Source organism: Callionymus lyra, chromosome 17 (genome assembly GCF_982586985.1).
Source record: "Callionymus lyra chromosome 17, fCalLyr1.hap1.1, whole genome shotgun sequence".
NCBI lineage: Eukaryota > Metazoa > Chordata > Actinopteri > Syngnathiformes > Callionymidae > Callionymus > Callionymus lyra.
Window position 1 is genome coordinate 21139622 of NC_141834.1, and position 19399 is coordinate 21159020.

Consider the following 19399-nt stretch of genomic DNA (forward strand, 5'->3'; position numbering starts at 1 on the left):
TGAAGTCATGTTCTAGTCACGTGACCTAAAGAATCACCTTATCAGGTATGAAGTCATGTTCTAGTCACATGACCTAAAGAATCTCCTTATCAGGTATGAAGTCATGTTCTAGTCACGTGACCTAAAGAATCACCTTATCAGGTATGAAGTCATGTTCTAGTCATGTGACCTAAAGAATCACCTTATCAGGTATGAAGTCATGTTCTAGTCATGTGACCTAAAGAATCACCTTATCAGGTATGAAGTCATGTTCTAGTCACATGACCTAAAGAATCACCTTATCAGGTATGAAGTCATGTTCTAGTCATGTGACCTAAAGAATCACCTTATCAGGTATGAAGTCATGTTCTAGTCATGTGACCTAAAGAATCACCTTATCAGGTATGAAGTCATGTTCTAGTCATGTGACCTAAAGAATCACCTTATCAGGTATGAAGTCATGTTCTAGTCATGTGACCTAAAGAATCACCTTATCAGGTATGAAGTCATGTTCTAGTCACATGACCTAAAGAATCACCTTATCAGGTATGAAGTTGTGTTCTAGTCATGTGACCTAAAGAATCACCTTATCAGGTATGAAGTCGTGTTCTAGTCATGTGACCTAAAGAATCACCTTATCAGGTATGAAGTTGTGTTCTAGTCATGTGACCTAAAGAATCACCTTATCAGGTATGAAGTCATGTTCTAGTCACATGACCTAAAGAATCTCCTTATCAGGTATGAAGTCATGTTCTAGTCACGTGACCTAAAGAATCACCTTATCAGGTATGAAGTCATGTTCTAGTCACGTGACCTAAAGAATCACCTTATCAGGTATGAAGTCATGTTCTAGTCACATGACCTAAAGAATCACCTTATCAGGTATGAAGTCATGTTCTAGTCATGTGACCTAAAGAATCACCTTATCAGGTATGAAGTCATGTTCTAGTCATGTGACCTAAAGAATCACCTTATCAGGTATGAAGTCATGTTCTAGTCATGTGACCTAAAGAATCTCCTTATCAGGTATGAAGTCATGTTCTAGTCATGTGACCTAAAGAATCACCTTATCAGGTATGAAGTCATGTTCTAGTCACATGACCTAAAGAATCTCCTTATCAGGTATGAAGTCATGTTCTAGTCATGTGACCTAAAGAATCACCTTATCAGGTATGAAGTCATGTTCTAGTCACATGACCTAAATAATCACCTTATCAGGTATGAAGTTGTGTTCTAGTCATGTGACCTAAAGAATCACCTTATCAGGTATGAAGTCGTGTTCTAGTCATGTGACCTAAAGAATCACCTTATCAGGTATGAAGTCATGTTCTAGTCATGTGACCTAAAGAATCACCTTATCAGGTATGAAGTCATGTTCTAGTCATGTGACCTAAAGAATCACCTTATCAGGTATGAAGTCATGTTCTAGTCATGTGACCTAAAGAATCACCTTATCAGGTATGAAGTCATGTTCTAGTCACATGACCTAAAGAATCACCTTATCAGGTATGAAGTCATGTTCTAGTCATGTGACCTAAAGAATCACCTTATCAGGTATGAAGTCATGTTCTAGTCATGTGACCTAAAGAATCACCTTATCAGGTATGAAGTCATGTTCTAGTCACATGACCTAAATAATCACCTTATCAGGTATGAAGTTGTGTTCTAGTCATGTGACCTAAAGAATCACCTTATCAGGTATGAAGTCGTGTTCTAGTCATGTGACCTAAAGAATCACCTTATCAGGTATGAAGTCATGTTCTAGTCATGTGACCTAAATAATCACCTTATCAGGTATGAAGTCATGTTCTAGTCATGTGACCTAAAGAATCACCTTATCAGGTATGAAGTCATGTTCTAGTCATGTGACCTAAAGAATCACCTTATCAGGTATGAAGTCATGTTCTAGTCACATGACCTAAAGAATCACCTTATCAGGTATGAAGTCATGTTCTAGTCATGTGACCTAAAGAATCACCTTATCAGGTATGAAGTCATGTTCTAGTCATGTGACCTAAAGAATCTCCTTATCAGGTATGAAGTCATGTTCTAGTCATGTGACCTAAAGAATCACCTTATCAGGTATGAAGTCATGTTCTAGTCATGTGACCTAAAGAATCACCGTCAGTAAACGCTGAAGGAAAATGATTTGTCAATTATTTTGAATAAATGTGATTTTTTTCAGCAGTTTTAGTGAAATAAAGACGATAAAATCTCCATAAAGATGTTTTTATTAAACAGAGTAAAATCAAATGACAAAACAAAACATACATATTCAATAAGAGTACTGTGAGTAAATTTAATTTGAAGAAGTACTCAATCAGAGTACTGTGAGTAAATGTAATTTGAAGTAGTACTCAATAAGAGTACCATGAGTAAAAGTAATTTGAAGAAGTTCTCAATAAGAGTACCATGAGTAAAAGTAATTTGAAGTAGTACTCAATAAGAGTACCATGAGTAAATGTAATTTGAAGTAGTACTCAATAAGAGTACCGTGAGTAAATGTAATTTGAAGTAGTACTCAATAAGAGTACCATGAGTAAAAGTAATTTGAAGAAGTACTCAATAAGAGTACCATGAGTAAATGTAATTTGAAGTAGTACTCAATAAGAGTACCATGAGTAAAAGTCATTTGAAGAAGTACTCAATAAGAGTACCGTGAGTAAAAGTCATTTGAAGAAGTACTCAATAAGAGTACCGTGAGTAAATGTAATTTAAAGTAGTACTCAATAAGAGTACCGTGAGTAAAAGTCATTTGAAGAAGTACTCAATAAGAGTACCATGAGTAAATGTAATTTGAAGTAGTACTCAATAAGAGTACCGTGAGTAAATGTAATTTGAAGTAGTACTCAATAAGAGTACCATGAGTAAAAGTCATTTGAAGAAGTACTCAATAAGAGAACCATGAGTAAATGTAATTGAAAGTAGTACTCAATAAGAGTACCGTGAGTAAATGTAATTTAAAGTAGTACTCAATAAGAGTACCATGAGTAAAAGTCATTTGAAGAAGTACTCAATAAGAGTACCGTGAGTAAATGTAATTTAAAGTAGTACTCAATAAGAGTACCGTGAGTAAATGTAATTTGAAGTAGTACTCAATAAGAGTACCGTGAGTAAATGTAATTTAAAGTAGTACTCAATAAGAGTACCATGAGTACATGTAATTGTACCATTACTAATCAAGTGTTCTCCTGCAGGAGCTACAAGGAGTCCAGTCAGACGTGTACAGTGAGCTGCGACGCTTTGGAAAATGACACCAGAGGTTTTTTTTTCAACATTTGTTTCTCTTCTTAATAATAACGTGTGTATTGTTGCTGTGGAAGTATGTGTTAAATAAATACTTGAACATTTAAGATCAAATGTGTTTTAAAAAAAGGGTTGAAAACGAGATGCTGGATGAACGTGTCAGAATCAAACAACAAACAACAACTACACGTCGTCAAGAAGCCACAGATTCTGCAGAAGAAGAAAAACAAATGAGAGGAAGTCGATCATGTGATGTTAAAAATATTCCAGGGTGTTTTCCTGGACCGCGGCCGGGAATAGAATCTCGTACCGTCGTGATCATGACGCGCTTCTTCTTTTGCTCGCTCGGGTCTTTGTGCGTTTCTGTGGCGCCGCCGAATTCTTCACCGCCTGAACAACTTCTGCGCTTTCTGTTCGGATGATGGACGCGTGAATTATTACACACCGGCCACTTCCTGTCCGCCGTCTTACCGTCCGCGGCTTCTCGCCGCCGCGCCGCGGTCCGGCTGTCGTCCTCCATGCTGTCCGGGGCCTCGGGGGCCGGACTCGCCGCCGCCGGCGCCGCCACCTGGACCACGTGCGACCTTCGCCTCGAGAGCTTCTGCTTCCCCGGCGCCGCTTTGCTGGCGTCCCTCATGGCCTCGTCGCTGTCTTGACCCGGTTTGACCTTCTCCGCCGCGGGTTTCTTCCCGGGCTTGTTGTTTTTCGCCGGCGGCGGTTTTTCCGTCGCCGTCTCGTCGCTGTCGACGTCTGAAAGTTGAAAAAAAAGTTGAATTATTTCACGCCGTGAATCAGAATTATCGTGTCGGTCTCACCGACGCTGTCGTCCTCGGGCCGAGCCTTCAACACGTCTGGTTCTGGAAGAAACGTTCGTTTAACTTTATTAAATCTTCTTCGTCCGACAGTGGGTCGCGGGGGCAGCGGGCCAGAGATAAGACGTCCAGAGAGAACCTTCTAGACCAGTGGTGAGCGACGACATTTCTTCGAGCGCCTCGTTTTATTATGAGAAATGAAGGAGTTATAAAAGTATTATATGTTCTAAGTTCTTTAAAAATCTAGCTAAATGCTAATGCTAATGCTAATATTATTTAATTTTTTATTTTCAACTGTTATAAAAGCATTTTTTCTTATTCACTTCAATATGTTTGAGGGACAATAAATACAAAAATCAAAACTATAGGTCAAAAGTTGGTCATATGTAAAAACAGAATTTAATCGTTATCTTCTACTTGACCTTCGACCTCATGAGGGCCTCACACACATACAGTCAAAGGGTTTCTGACGCATGGAAGTAAAAGTTTTTACAGCATCAAAATCAGACTTTAAATCGAAAAAAATAAGAAAAAAAAAGCATAATTTATTATTAATTAATTATTTTTAGGTGTGAAAAAAATATTGATTGTGAAATTAATGAAAAACAAAAATACTGTAAAATAAAAATGTTGATGAAAATAAATTCAACTCTCGTAGAAGAACTCCTTCAAACTCTTCACTCAGTTTCTTTCAGGATCATTTTAAAATTCTGGTTCTTACTTTCAGATCTATTCATGGTCAGACCTTCCATCAGTGATCTGATCCAGACTTACACCCCAGCTCGGGCTCTGAGGTCTGTGGATCAGAATCTACTGATGGTTCCTGAACTTCAGGACCAGAGGAGAGAAATCTCCTTTAAGAAACATCTCAAGACATTTTTATTTGTGTTTTTCCCTGATTCTCTGTTTGTCTTATGTGTCTTGATCTTTTAAAGTATATATTTTAACTGTGTATTTTTTTTGATTGTTTAAGGTCTTTGTGACCCTGGTCTAGAAAGATCTTTACAAATAACTGTTACTTACTTACTTACTATCTTTCCCTCACTCATGAACAAAACCCCAAAGGTTTTCCTCCAACATTCTAAACTGAATAAATCTACAACAATTTAAATACATTTTTATCACAATTTAAAATCAATTAACTTTTTACCTTTAATTTCCTTTTTGTTGACGACCTCGTTCGACTGATCGTCCGACACGTCTGCACATGAAGAAAGTTTATTACACAGTTATAACATCGAAGTTACTCGAGCTTGTCGTGTTAAAGATCAGTCGGCGATAAAAGATGAAATGTCAGGCGTTATTTTAATCTTATTTGATGAGCATTAAAAATCTAGTGGATGAACCTTCAGAGTCCAGCTGCTCCACAGGTTTGCTCGGAGACATCTTCGTGGCTGCAGGTGAAGAAGAAACACACGATGGACGTCAAATAAATATATTCTTCAGGGAAACAAGATGGTTGACGTTCTCACCTGCAACTGTCACATGGACGCTCTTTTCGGTCGCTGTGGCGAAGGCTTCTGGAAGTGAAACAAATGAATACGATCAAATGAGAAACTACAGTTTTAATCTGAGCGTGTGTCGAACTCAAGGTGTGTTTTGTGTTGTTTTATGCTCTGGCCTCCTGCTTTTATTGTATTGTTTTCTTAGCATCTGTGACCATGAGTTTCCTGTAAAGACGCTTTTAAATAAAATGTTTATATGTACGCTGGCTTTTCCTTGATTTTCTGTGACTCTTGTGTTTGTCTCTGTGTTGTCTTGACCTTTAAAGTATTTATTTTATTGGGGTTTTTTTTATTTTCTAAGCGCTTTGTGACCCTGGTCTTGAAAAGCGCTCTATAAATACTAATTAATTACTTATTTACTTATAGTTTCACCAATAAGCTGGAAGTAATGGCCTCCCGCCAAACGGTGGCAGTGTTTCCCACTTATAAAGACAAAAGTCAGTAATTAAATCCAGAGTTAGCTACAATTATTTTAGTTTAAATTGAAGATTAAAACGTTTTAAATATGAAGTTAGATTTGTTTTTTTACTGTTCAATAAGTAAGTATTTTTTATTAGTAAAGCAATACAATAAAAACAAAGTTCCTTTTTATCAAAAAATATATTATTAATAAAAAGCCAATTAATTAATATGTTTTTTAATTGAAAGAAGTTGCTTCAACAAAATAAATATACATTATTAATAAAACAAAGTTGCTCCAACAACATGAATATATATAATTAATAAAAACCAAGTTGCTCTAGTCAAAAAAAAAAGTTTTAATAAAAAAAAGTTGTGCATATAAACAAACACATTTTTGTCTAAATCATTAGGAAAAAAAGGTTCAATCAAAAAATAATTTAAGTTTTCTTTTTAAATTCAATAATAAAGAAACAAATCTACCTTTAGTTAAAGGCCAAACACAAAATATTTGAAATAAAACTAAATGTCTCTGATTGGTTATATTAACTCTGTGCGACTGATAAAGTTCAACACTTATAAATATATATGGTACAAGTGAATATATACATTAAAACATGTTTAAACTCACCGTTTAGAAAACTCATTATATTATCTCTTCGGCCTATGAAAGACAAAAAAAAGGTGTTAAAATGTAAAAGTTAAAAACAAACAAATGATCCTGTTTACCTTTAGCAGGAGCCGCGGCCACGAGAGGAAGCAGAATCAAGCAGCAAGTCAAGCTGGAGACAAACAAACGTTAGAGAAAGAACCAGACGTCAGAGAAGAAGAAGTTTCCACAAACTCACAGCTTCATGATGGATGTCCTGCCATGAAGCTCCGGGGGTTCGGGTTTATATCCTCCCGGGTCGTCGCTCCTCCCGGACGGTTCCGTGATGCGTCAGAACGAGCTGCAGTCAAAGACTAATTCTGTTTGTTTAACAGTGCGTGGACGGAATCGGCCGCAGGAGCAACAATTAAGCGGCGAAGCCTCGCTTCGGCCACAAGAGCCTCCTTTCATGAGCCGGGCCTGACATTCACAGGGACAAGACTCCCCGTCTATTGTGCGTTTGATTACAGGTACGGGGATTCCCTCGGGAAAATACCCCCAGTTGCTTCAAAAAATGCCGGATAGACCCGGTATTGTTTGCTCCCGCGGCTGCTGTTTCACTATTGTGCATTTATCCAGTCGACCCGCTGCAGACAAAACAGCCTTTTTAACGGATGGACCCAAATATCCCGAAATGGATAGTACAGAAGTGCATGTGTGGCATTTAAGTCCAGTTCTACAGCAGCTAATATAGGTCACCTGGACTCCATTTATCTGATGCAGGAACAGCTGCAGCCTCTCAGAGCTGGAACCTGAGTTTGTGTCTCCAGCAGGAATACATGAGTTTATTGTGTGATATTTATGCTGGTCCTGTCACAAGATCTCCTTCACATTAGATGTAAAAGTTTGTTATTACATTAGAAAAATACATTTGGATTAAATCCTCTGAAACACACGTGTCCATACGTGGCCTGGATTTTAAGTATATGTCACAGTACCGATTGGAATCCAGTGGGATCTGGAATTCTACTAGTACAGATTGGAATCCAGTGGGATCTGGAATTCTACTAGTACAGATTGGAATCCAGTAGGATCTGGAATTCTACTAGTATGGATTGGAATCCAGTGGGATCTGGATTTCTACTAGTACAGATTGGAATCCAGTGGGATCTGGAATTCTACTAGTACGGATTAGAATCCAGTGGGATCTGGAATTCTACTAGTACAGATTGGAATCCAGTGGGATCTGGAATTTTACTAGTAAAGATTGGAATCCAGTAGGATCTGTAATTCTACTAGTACAGTTTAGAATCCAGTGGGATCTGGAATTCTACTAGTAAAGATTGGAATCCAGTGGGATCTGGAATTCTACTAGTATAGATTGGACTCCAGGGGGATCTGGAATTTTACTAGTACAGATTGGAATCCAGTGGAATCTGGATTTATACTAGTACAGATTGGAATCCAGAGGGATCTGGAATTCTACTAGTACAGATTGGCATCCAGGGGGATCTGGAATTATACTAGTACAGATCGGATCCAGTGGGATATGGAATTCTACTAGTGAAGATTGGAATCCAGAGGGATCTGGAATTCTACTAGTCCAGATTGGAATCGAGTAGGATCTGGAATTCTACTAGTACCGATTGGAATCGGGTAGTATCTGGAATACTACTAGTACAGTTTAGAATCCAGTGGGATCTGGAATTCTACTAGTACAGATTGGAATCCAGTGGGATCTGGAATTCTACTAGTACAGATTGGAATCGAGTAGGATCTGGAATTCTACTAGTACCGATTGGAATCGGGTAGTATCTGGAATACTACTAGTACAGTTTAGAATCCAGTGGGATCTGGAATTCTACTAGTACGGATTGGAATCCAGTGGGATCTGGATTTCTACTAGTACAGATTGGAATCCAGTGGGATCTGGAATTCTACTGGTACGGATTAGAATCCAGTGGGATCTTGAATTCTACTAGTACAGATTGGAATCCAGTGGGATCTGGAATTTTACTAGTACAGATTGAAATCCAGTGGGATCTGGAATTTTACTAGTAAAGATTGGAATCCAGTAGGATCTGGAATTATACTAGTACAGTTTAGAATCCAGTGGGATCTGGAATTCTACTAGTAAAGATTGGAATCAAGTAGGATCTGGAATTCTACTAGTACAGTTTAGAATCCAGTGGGATCTGGAATTGTACTAGTAAAGATTGGAATCCAGTAGGATCTGGAATTCTACTAGTACAGTTTAGAATCCAGAGGGATCTGGAATTTTACTAGTACAGATTGGAATCCAGTGGGATCTGGACTTATACTAGTACAGATTGGAATCCAGAGGGATCTGGAATTCTACTAGTACAGATTGGAATCCAGAGGCATCTGGAATTCTACTAGTGAAGATTGGAATCCAGAGGGATCTGGAAATCTACTAGTACAGATTGGAATCTAGTGGGATCTGGAATTCTACTCGTACAGATGGAATCCAGTGGGATCTGGAATTCTATTTGTACAGATTGGAATCCAGTTGGATCTGGAATTCTACTAGTACAGATTGGAATCCAGTTGGATCTGGAATTCTACTAGTACAGATTGGCATCCAGGGGTATCTGGAATTCTACTAGTACAGATTGGAATCCAGAGGCATCTGGAATTCTACTAGTGAAGATTGGAATCCAGAGGGATCTGGAAATCTACTAGTACAGATTGGAATCTAGTGGGATCTGGAATTCTACTCGTACAGATGGAATCCAGTGGGATCTGGAATTCTATTTGTACAGATTGGAATCCAGTTGGATCTGGAATTCTACTAGTACAGATTGGAATCCAGTGGGATCTGGAATTCTACTAGTATAGATCGAATCCAGTGGGATCTCGAATTCTACTAGTAAACATTGGAATCCAGTAGGATCTGGAATTATTCTAGTAAAGATTGGAATCCAGAGGGATCTGGAATTATACTAGTACAGATTGGAATCCAGTGGAATCTGAAATGATTCTAGTACAGATTGGAATCCAGTGTGATCTGGAATTATACTAGTACAGATTGGAATCCAGTAGGATCTGGAATTGTACTAGAACGGATTGGAATCCAGTCGGATCTGGAATTCTACTAGTACGGATTGGAATCCAGTGGGATCTGGAATTCTACTAGTACGGATTGGAATCCAGTAGGATCTGGAATTCTACTAGTACAGATTGGAATCCAGAGGGATCTGGAATTTTACTGGTACAGATTGGAATCCAGTGGGATCTGGACTTATGCTAGTAGAGATTGCAATCTCTACTAGCACAGATTGGAACTGAACTTGGATCTGAATATTGGAATTCCAATCTGTACTAGTAGGATTCCAGATCCTACTGGATTCCAATCTGTACCGTGGCATAAATTTCAAAGTAGATCAATGGTCACCCTAGTGTTGTGACCTTAAAATCTGACCTTGTTTTAAGATAAGATAAGGCACAGATTAGTCAGAGACAGGAGAACTGAAAGGAATTCAATGTTTGCCGAAGGACTTTCCGTCGAAGCCTGTCTGGTAAATACATGTTCTGTTCGTCCCCCGACAGAGACTGATAACATACTGAGTTGACAGGCTCTGAAACATACAAAGATAAACATGTTAAAATCACCTCAGACTGACAGCAGATTAGCATGTTGTCGCCCAGTTAGCTAGCTAAGCTAGCAAGTGTAGCATTGAATCACTTTAAAATGAGGATTTACTTTCGTCTCTAAATACACTAAAAAAAAAAACTATTCATATTATGTGTAAATTAAAGACCTTGGCTCCTGCATGGATTTCAGTAGTGTCTCTTTAAAAAACAGTGTCTTTGTAATAATGTGTCAAGAGTTTTGAGATGGGATGTTAAGTGGTAAGACGAGAATAAGTCATTAACATTTTTTATATAAGAATTTTACTTTAATATAAACCAGAAAAAAATTAGCAAACATTCAAAGTAAAAATATGTAAAAATACATCAAAGATAAACAGTATTAGAACATTTATGGTCATTTTTAAATCTTTACTACCCCGTAACCAACAACATAAGAAATATTGCATGAATTTATTAGCGTTTGAAAAATGACTTCAATTTCATTTTAGAAGATAAAGTTTTGTTATTCACAGAATTTAGATTCTTATCTCTAGAATGTACAAATATAAAATGGCTGACGGTAGCTAGCATGCTATGACTAGCTAAGCTATCAATTACACTGTTCTGTGAATTTAGTGTTAAAATAGGGTAACGTTAAATATCTAAGCAATTAAACCACATTGTGTAGAATCTTAAGATCTTGGCTCCTACAGGGATTTGAGTAGTGTCGCTTGAAAAAAAACAGCGTCTTTGTAATAACATGTCAAGAGTTGTGAGATGGAATGTTAAATGGTAGGACAGGAATAAATCATGATTTTTATATAATCATTTTACTTTAATATGAACCACAAAAGTGTAGCCTATAGTTTAAGTGAATATATGTGAAAATAAATCAATTAACGTTAAGATAAATTAGAAAGTTAGTGTTGAATTGTTTTATTTTTCATCTTTACTTCCCTGTAAACAACAACATTTAAGAAATAATGCATGAATGCATTTCAAACATATTGAGTGTTTTCCTGTCAAAATTTTTCTCGATTTATTTTAGAAATTAAAGTTTTGATATTCACAGAATTTAGATTCTTAGATACTCTAGAATATACAAATATAAAATGGATGACGGCAGCTAGCATGCTATGACTAGCTAAGCTAACAAGTACACTGGTCTGTGAATTTAGTGTTAAAATAGAGTTACGTTAAATATCTAAGCAATTAAACCACATTGAGTGGGATCTCAAGGCCTTGGCTCCTGCAGGTATTTGAGTAATGTCACTTTAAAAAAACAGTTTCTTTGTAATAATACCAGAACATGTAAAAGTTATGAGATGGTCTGTGAAATGGAAGGATGAGAATGAATCATTGTTTTTCATTAAGGAATTTTTTTTTTTTTTAAATAAAAGGAATCTGTGAAAATACAACTTGGTGATTCATCAATAAAAGTTAAGATTTATTTATTTCAAAGAGTACAGTTAACAAGTTTCATTTATACTACCCATAACGGACAAGATTCAGGAAGCAATGCTTGAATTTAATTAAAAATATCATTGATTTCAATGAAGAAATCAAAGGTTTGTTATTAAATTGAAATACATCAATCATTTACATTATAATCTAACATGTTGCTTACTATAAATAGCAATTACACAGTTTAAAAGGGTTAAGTTCTGTATTGAACTTAAATAAAAGAAAGAAAATATGCTTAAGACCTTGGCTCCTGCAAGTTATTTTACTTAAAGTAACAGTGTCTTTGTAAGAGCTAGTTTTGAGATGTAAAATGGTTGGATGCGGATAAATCATGATTAAGGAAATTAAACTTAAATTAAAACATGAATCATAAAAGTTAAAATACGTGAAAGTACATTAAGAAACATTTTTAAAACGAGAGTTTAATATCATTGCTGATCAATATCGATTATTTAAATGTGATCATAGTGTTTTCCTTTTCCATCCCACTTATTATTATCAGAAATACACTGGACTCAATAACTTGTGGCGCAGACATGAGATCAAACCTGTTGGTGGAAAAATAGAAAAAAAAAGCCCCCGAAGAAAGTGGGGAGACTCCAGAGCGCCCCCTGCAGGACGAGGAGCTCGCTAAGCTCTTGATCCCGAGCATCGCCATATTGACGTCCCAACAACGCCGAGAGGTAATTTGATTTAAACACGGTTCTTCGCCGCCGCTGGATCCCCTCGGCGAGTGAGACGCGGGGCGGCGGGTGTAGGGAGGGCGACGGGCACCGAGGGACACCCGGGGGTCTTCATTTCGGGGCGACTGCGGTGTATTTTCAAGGCGTTGTCGGTTAGTTGCCTCGCCAGCTAGCAAAGCACTCCCCAGCTAGCTTAGCTTAGCACGGCTAGCTCTGGGAAATGCACTAGTCGAGGCTCGGCGCTGGGGTTCCGTGTAGAATACGTTAATACTGTCGATATATTCGCTGTTTCGAACATCTTAGCGGGCTTTACCTCGATGTCTGCGGGTGTTTTCTCGGTCTAATAGTTGTGACTTTCTAACCGGCTTTTCCCTCTTCTGTTGGTGAGCTAATGCTAACAAGCTAGCAGGCCATAACAGGGGTTTTTCTTTTTTCTCCCCACGATCGAGAATCTACTCTTTCATTCTTATCCCTCTAGAATATTCTTCACCTCCTTTCACACCAATGCAACGTTTTTTTCTTCTCCTAACTACAAGACGCGTTCACTTCCACTCGTGAATCTATTCGTCTCCAGCCATTTTAGCTCCAGCGAGGTAGCTTCAGTTTGTTCAATCGACACCATTGATTTTAATCAACCTACTTTCTATTTTGTGCGAACAGGACAAACTGCCTGGCTGTAGCCCCCAGTGATGACTGTATTGAACCCTGTACCTCCTGACTAAACTGGTTGGATGCCCCCATTTAACACTCAGGTTTCTCCATTTTACTCGCCACGCTATTTTAGACTTTCATGCTTTATCTTTAAAAAAAACACGAGCTAGTCCATGTTTTTAAACAAAAAACCTCGATGACTTTTTGTTTCAACATCCTGACCTTGTATTCTGTGAATAATGTATTAATTCTTTCTCTCTCTACGTTCACACAGCTGTCTAAACATACAGGCTTTTTAGCTGCTCCTGCTTGAATTTGTATTCCTGGAGGAGTCCTCCCAGGTAACCCCCTTCATTCCTCCTCAAATGATTAAACAATAGTTTGTCCACAGGTTTTTACAGCAGTTTTTCCCCCTTGATCTTAACTCTTTGTTGTGATGGTTCTGCAGTGATTCCTGATCCTGCTAGTTCATTTCACAGTCTGAATTATACTATTGATGGCATTAAAACAATGGATAATTCAGATATTGAAGATCAACTGGTTAAACCTTATTCTCCCACAGTTATGGCTGAAAATAATCCTCTTTAAATTAACTTTACCTCATCTTTACAGATGGTCATTGTTTTGAAACTTCTATTTTCTGCTCATAACTGTAGCATTGATACATTCATATTCAAACCCCTTAAATGCCTTTGTCTAAATCTTTATATTTTTCTGCTATTCACAAGTTTTATAAAGCTCCTTCTCAAATCAAAATTTATCTCTCAGTTGATTTACTTAAACTTCTTATCAGATATCTCGATTTTATCACATTCCTAAAGGCTGATCTGGGAGGTTTAATTTTACATTTATTTAACGGGACGTTTGTCTCTGAGGACCTTTTTAGTTGAAAATACTTAAAAAAAAAAAAAAAAAAAGAGCTAATTTATCTGTAAGTCTGTCATTGTGAGAAATTTAAACATTTATAATTTGCCAAACATTAATTTACCAGCAAAAGAATAGATTAATTGTTATTTACTGATTGTAACTAAATACACAACTGGTTTAAACATGTTTTTTTGTTTGTTTTTAAATATTTTCCCATATCAATAAATCTTAAATGATAGAAACAGCTACGATACAATGTTCTGATTTTTCAAGGACATTTGCAAACACAGAAGCAGAATCACAAGACCTGCTGCTGCTGCACCCTGTTAAAAAATTAGTTGGCATCTGGCTTTTATGCCAGTTCGGGACAAACAGAACTTTTAATTCAGTCGAGCAACTGTGGAATGTCGTGCCCCATGTTATTGTTGTAAACCCTGACTTCAATCTCTTTTACATCTTCACACTTGTCAATGGAATAATCCCTGAGTGTCTTTGGTTTCCACTGTTCCTGCATGTTTCCCCACAAACATCAAACGTTATTTCCTTGTATATCAGATATCAGACCGGATTTTAACTCTGTTAAAACTTCTTCAACCTTTTGTCAATGTCTTGTCATGCAGAAATGATTTATTTTAACCTCGGTTACATTGAGACAAATGTTTTTGTTAGTATTTCCTTGTGTCTTATCGTACTCTCTGAACAAAATATACTTTGTCGCCTTAATATTAATCCTTTTCTTTGTTGTTCGTAGGAGATTTCGAGAAGTCTGTGCAGAATATGTCTGGGCCTGTACCAAGCCGCTCTCGAGTTTACCCCGATGTAAACACACAGAGACCTCGGGAATACTGGGATTATGAGTCTCACGTCGTCGAATGGGGGTGAGTCGCATCTGCGGACGACGTCTTTCGTCGCCTGGATCCTCCTCCTCTTGACTGTCGCCTCCCTTTTCAGAAACCAAGATGACTATCAGCTAGTCAGAAAACTCGGGCGGGGAAAATATAGCGAAGTGTTCGAAGCCATAAACATCACAAACAATGAAAAAGTGGTCGTCAAAATACTGAAGGTGCTGAATTATTTAAAACGTGACTTGTTTAGACATTAAATACTAACTATCTTTTGTGTGTCTGCCTTCACAGCCTGTCAAGAAAAAGAAAATCAAGAGAGAAATAAAGATCCTGGAGAATCTCCGAGGTGGCCCCAATATCATCTCTCTGTTAGATATCGTTAAGGATCCAGTGGTACGATCTTCTTCCACTTTAACATTTAAAAAAAACATTTAAATGAAGAGACACTCATCTGGTGTGAATTCTTTTCTAGTCCCGAACCCCAGCTTTGGTTTTTGAACATGTGAACAACACCGACTTCAAGGTACAACCGCTTGTTTTAGTTTCCAGTCGCAGGACGCACATGTCTCTGAACCGAAAACTCTTTTCGTTCACAGCAATTGTATCAAACTCTATCCGACTTCGACATACGGTTCTACATGTATGAAATCTTAAAGGTAAGAGCTCAAGACTTTTTTTCCCCCCCCCGTTTGTTCTTCAAGTTGACGCCAACGTGTGATTGATGTCGTAGGCTCTGGATTACTGTCACAGTATGGGGATTATGCACAGAGATGTCAAACCACACAATGTAATGATCGACCATGAACACAGAAAGGTACTTTGTCCTCACGTCTGCTTCACGTGTTTTAGTCTTTAAACTAACATCTTCGCTCGACTTGCAGCTTCGCCTGATCGACTGGGGCCTGGCAGAGTTCTACCACCCGAACCAGGAATACAACGTGAGAGTGGCGTCCAGGTACTTCAAAGGCCCGGAGCTTCTGGTGGATTACCAGGTGAGTTTCTTTCCCTCGAGTCCCTTCCGTGGCGTCGGAAACATTGCCGAAGACGCTTTGAACTGAGCCCCGGGATCTCCGCAGATGTACGACTACAGCCTGGACATGTGGAGTTTGGGTTGCATGCTGGCCAGCATGATCTTCAGAAAGGAGCCTTTCTTTCACGGTCACGACAACTACGATCAGGTACCGTCTCGTCGTCGCTCTTGAAATGAAGTCGTGGTTTTACTGTAACTTCCCTGAAGCGTGTGCAGACTCTAGCTGGTTTTGTAGCTTCATCTCCGAGACCACCGGGAAAACTAGTCGATAAAAGAAAATGTCTTGATGTAACACAAACGTGCACAGGGTTTGAAATAGACTAAACAAAAGTTGCAAAATGAAAAAATGCCTTGTCTTCTGCATGTGGCTTTAATCTTCATAATTTAACTTGTGAACGATTAACTTGCGTTTTACCGCAGATTAATGTCTTGTAACGATGTATGACTGATCACACGAGAGCCAAGAGCAGCAAGAAAAGACTAATTGAATAAACCAGTCCTAAAAATGTTAAATAAACTTTGCACATTGAACAGAAATAAATTATGTAACGTACAAATTTTTGCATAAATCACTTTGTTTCCTAAAGTTCCATCAATTACTTTAGGTAAATTGTGTTTGTGAAGCAAAGATGAACTCTTCTGTTGCAGCTGGTGCGAATTGCAAAGGTTCTCGGCACAGAAGACTTGTACGACTACATCGACAAGTACAACATTGAGTTGGATCCACGGTTCAACGACATCCTGGGAAGGTAAGACTGGACACACAGCGACCACACGTCGAGACGATACTGTTGCTTAAATAAGCTTGTATGTGATTCTTTACTTGTAATTGATGCTATTTCAAAGTTGTCTCTAAATTTCTTTTCCTGGATGTATTTAAATGCATTTGCAATATTGAACTCTTGCCTGAATATTTTATATTTAATACTTGCGTCTTCAGTCCCTGTTGATGTGTGTCATGGGGTCGTTCAGCTTTTCTGACCCTCAAACTACGGAAAATTGCGACTTGGTCTTAAAGTAGTGGTTAACTGTCTGCATTAGACCTTGGCTCCTGCAGGGGTTTGTTCTGTCTTTTCAAGAAATGGTGTCTCTGTAATGGTCAGAAAAAGTTCTATGGGTCCATGTGAACCTGCGGAACAAATTATTCTTTTTTTAAAGAGATTGTTGGTTTTAAAAAACTAGTATCAAGTAGATTATATTGTCAAGAATCTGGTGTTAATACTGGGTCAACAATACAATATTTTGATATTGTTAGGCCAATGAGATTTATGTGTAGTATTGTCGAGTACTTGACTCTGGTGTTGTGATAGTATAGTAACAAGGATATATGTGTAGTATTGACCAGTACTTGACTCTGGCGTTGTGATAGTATAGTAACAAGGATATATGTGTAGTATTGACCAGTACTTGACTCTGGTGTTGTGATAGTGTAGTAACAAGGATATATGTGTAGTATTGACCAGTACTTGACTCTGGTGTTGTTATAGTGTAGTAACAAGTATATATGTGTATTATTGTCCAGTACTTGACTCTGGTGTTGTGATAGTGTAGTAACAAGTATATATGTGTAGTATTGTCCAGTACTTTACTCTGGTGTTGTGATGGTGTAGTAACAAGTATATATGTGTAGTATTGTCCAGTACTTGACTCTGGTGTTGTGATAGTGTAGTAACAAGTATATATGTGTAGTATTGTCCAGTACTTTACTCTGGTGTTGTGATGGTGTAGTAACAAGTATATATGTGTAGTATTGTCCAGTACTTGACTCTGGTGTTGTGATAGTGTAGTAACAAGTATATATGTGTAGTATTGTCCAGTACTTGACTCTTGTCGCTGTATCCTCTCGTCCTCAGTCATCATTCTTCCTTAACCTGTGGAGGATGTAATGACTGCTGCCACCTAGTGGCCAGAAGTTTAATTCCAACACAAAAATTAATAACCAGCGGGAATAATTGTACGTAAATTGTTATAAATAAACCATAAAATTATGGTAACACAGAAAATATGAAGAAATAAATCCATAGAGTCAATTATTGACACAGTATTGTTGAGAATAACATAGTGATGTATCACCATGTTAATATTTCCATGTATACATTAAGTGTGTTAATTAAATCTTGACAATAATGTTCAATAAATAACGTGAGGGACTCGGATCTTTGTAAAGATGGATACAAGCTGTAAAGTTCTAGCTTTGAGTCGTAGTATAATTCAAAACGCTTCAATACAATTTGACCCATTGACCTCTTCGTTAGCATCTTCTATCAGAGCAGCGTTAGCTTCATTGACTCGCTCTGACCCGGTCTCTCCTCCACACACCAGACACTCCCGTAAGCGATGGGAAAGGTTCGTTCACAGTGAAAACCAGCACCTGGTCAGCACGGAGGCGCTGGACTTCCTCGACAAACTGCTGCGCTACGACCATCAAGTCCGCCTGACGGCCAGAGAGGCCATGGATCACGCCTACTTCTGTGAGTCTCTCTGTTCTCCACGCCTCATCCTGGACGCAGCAGCTGAAGGATGTTCTTGTCGTTTCCAGATCCCATCGTTAAAGATATGGGGAGGGGGGCGACCCCCGGAGGGATGGCCGCCAGCTCCACGCCGGTCAGCTCCTCGAGTATGATGGCAGGTGGGTGTTCTTCTTCCTCCAGGGCTTCGTTCTGGGCCACGAGAAGATGATTCATGCATGTTCTCCTCCCTCACGCAGGCATCATCTCCATGTCGTCCACGCAGCCGCTGGCCAACATCGCCGGGTCCCCCGTCATCTCCGCCCCCAACACTCTGGCCACACAAGTCCCCGCAGCAACCGGGGCCCAACCTTGAAGCCACCCCTTCACCCCCCCGTGTTCATGTGTGCTCGTGGCCGCCGCCCGCCTCAGCAGGTCCACGGCTCCCCCAGTTTTACGTTGAAATAAACAAAGAAGAAGATTTAAAAGAAAAAAGAAAAAAGTTTTCCCACACACACACACACACCGCTCTATTTTGACACCTGGACTTGACAGCCATGTAACGTCGCACCTGTCAGGATCATTAAACTTCATTTGGGTGTGTTTAGTCGACAGTACCATCGTCTAGAAAAATCTAATGTAGACATGAAGAGAATGGATAATAAAATTTATTTTGTATGTTCCAAATATACAGTCTTGCTTGAAACTATTTGATGGGGATCCTGCTGTACCACACTGTGAAAACAAACCTTTACACCAGTTCACACAAATGCAGTCGGGAATCTGGCGTGCCCCCCTGAAAACCCCCCATCCCCCCCAGCGCCCCCCCGCCCTCTTGCCAGTGTTCATCGGTCACGTACCATTCGACGTCGCCGGAGAAATGTTGGTGTTTGAAGTTGTTAGTTGCTATCATTCTTTAATCAGTTTCTTTGTAGATATTCTACAGTTACTGTCAGGTTTGCATGCGCCCGATGCTGAATATCACAGGGTCAATAGTTTGCCAATTTTTATGTTACTTTCACTTCTGTAAGTGTATGTATGTGTTCATGTTTGTTTTTTATGAAGTCTCTTACAAATGATTTTGATTACATAGATGATTTTGTAACTTTTTTGTTTTATGTTGGGAGGAGTCATCAACTATGAGAAAAACAACTTCAATAATAAACATTTAAAACAGGGTCTTTGCAGGAACCAACTGTTATTGAGTGAGTCGTCCACCCGCGGCATCTCATGGAGGGTAACGTTTGGTAGTATTACGTTCAATCATTGGATGGTAACGTTTGGTAGT

The 19399-nt window shown here is 38.6% G+C and overlaps 2 protein-coding genes across 2 annotated transcripts in view; both read left to right on the forward strand.

Annotated features, from left to right (window-relative positions):
- Positions 1-3233, forward strand: part of tyrobp (transmembrane immune signaling adaptor TYROBP) — a 6468-nt gene extending 3235 nt beyond the window's left edge. The window contains exon 4 of the mRNA XM_087812209.1: positions 3177-3233. Coding sequence (XP_087668335.1) covers positions 3177-3233 — 57 coding nt within the window. The remainder of the gene's footprint in view (positions 1-3176) is intronic.
- An 8946-nt stretch (positions 3234-12179) lies between these two features.
- LOC148062992 (casein kinase II subunit alpha) lies at positions 12180-19290 on the forward strand. Its single transcript, XM_087812428.1, has 15 exons — positions 12180-12271; positions 12932-13023; positions 13197-13263; positions 14541-14667; positions 14741-14852; positions 14926-15027; positions 15107-15157; positions 15231-15290; positions 15365-15448; positions 15516-15626; positions 15711-15812; positions 16313-16413; positions 17987-18135; positions 18204-18293; positions 18372-19290. The coding sequence occupies exons 4-15, from the start codon at positions 14567-14569 to the stop codon at positions 18485-18487; spliced, it is 1179 nt and encodes a 392-aa protein (XP_087668554.1). The 5' UTR covers positions 12180-12271; positions 12932-13023; positions 13197-13263; positions 14541-14566; the 3' UTR covers positions 18488-19290.
- The last annotated feature ends 109 nt before the right edge of the window (positions 19291-19399 follow it).

Excerpts from the sequence above, each read along its gene's own strand:
- LOC148062992 (XM_087812428.1), top strand. The coding sequence starts at position 14,567 with ATGTCTGGGCCTGTACCAAGCCGCTCTCGAGTTTACCCCGATGTAAAC. Across the intron at positions 18,136-18,203 it reads CATGGATCACGCCTACTTCT|ATCCCATCGTTAAAGATATG; the intron begins GTGAGTCTCTCT and ends TGTCGTTTCCAG. Across the intron at positions 18,294-18,371 it reads CTCCTCGAGTATGATGGCAG|GCATCATCTCCATGTCGTCC; the intron begins GTGGGTGTTCTT and ends TCCCTCACGCAG.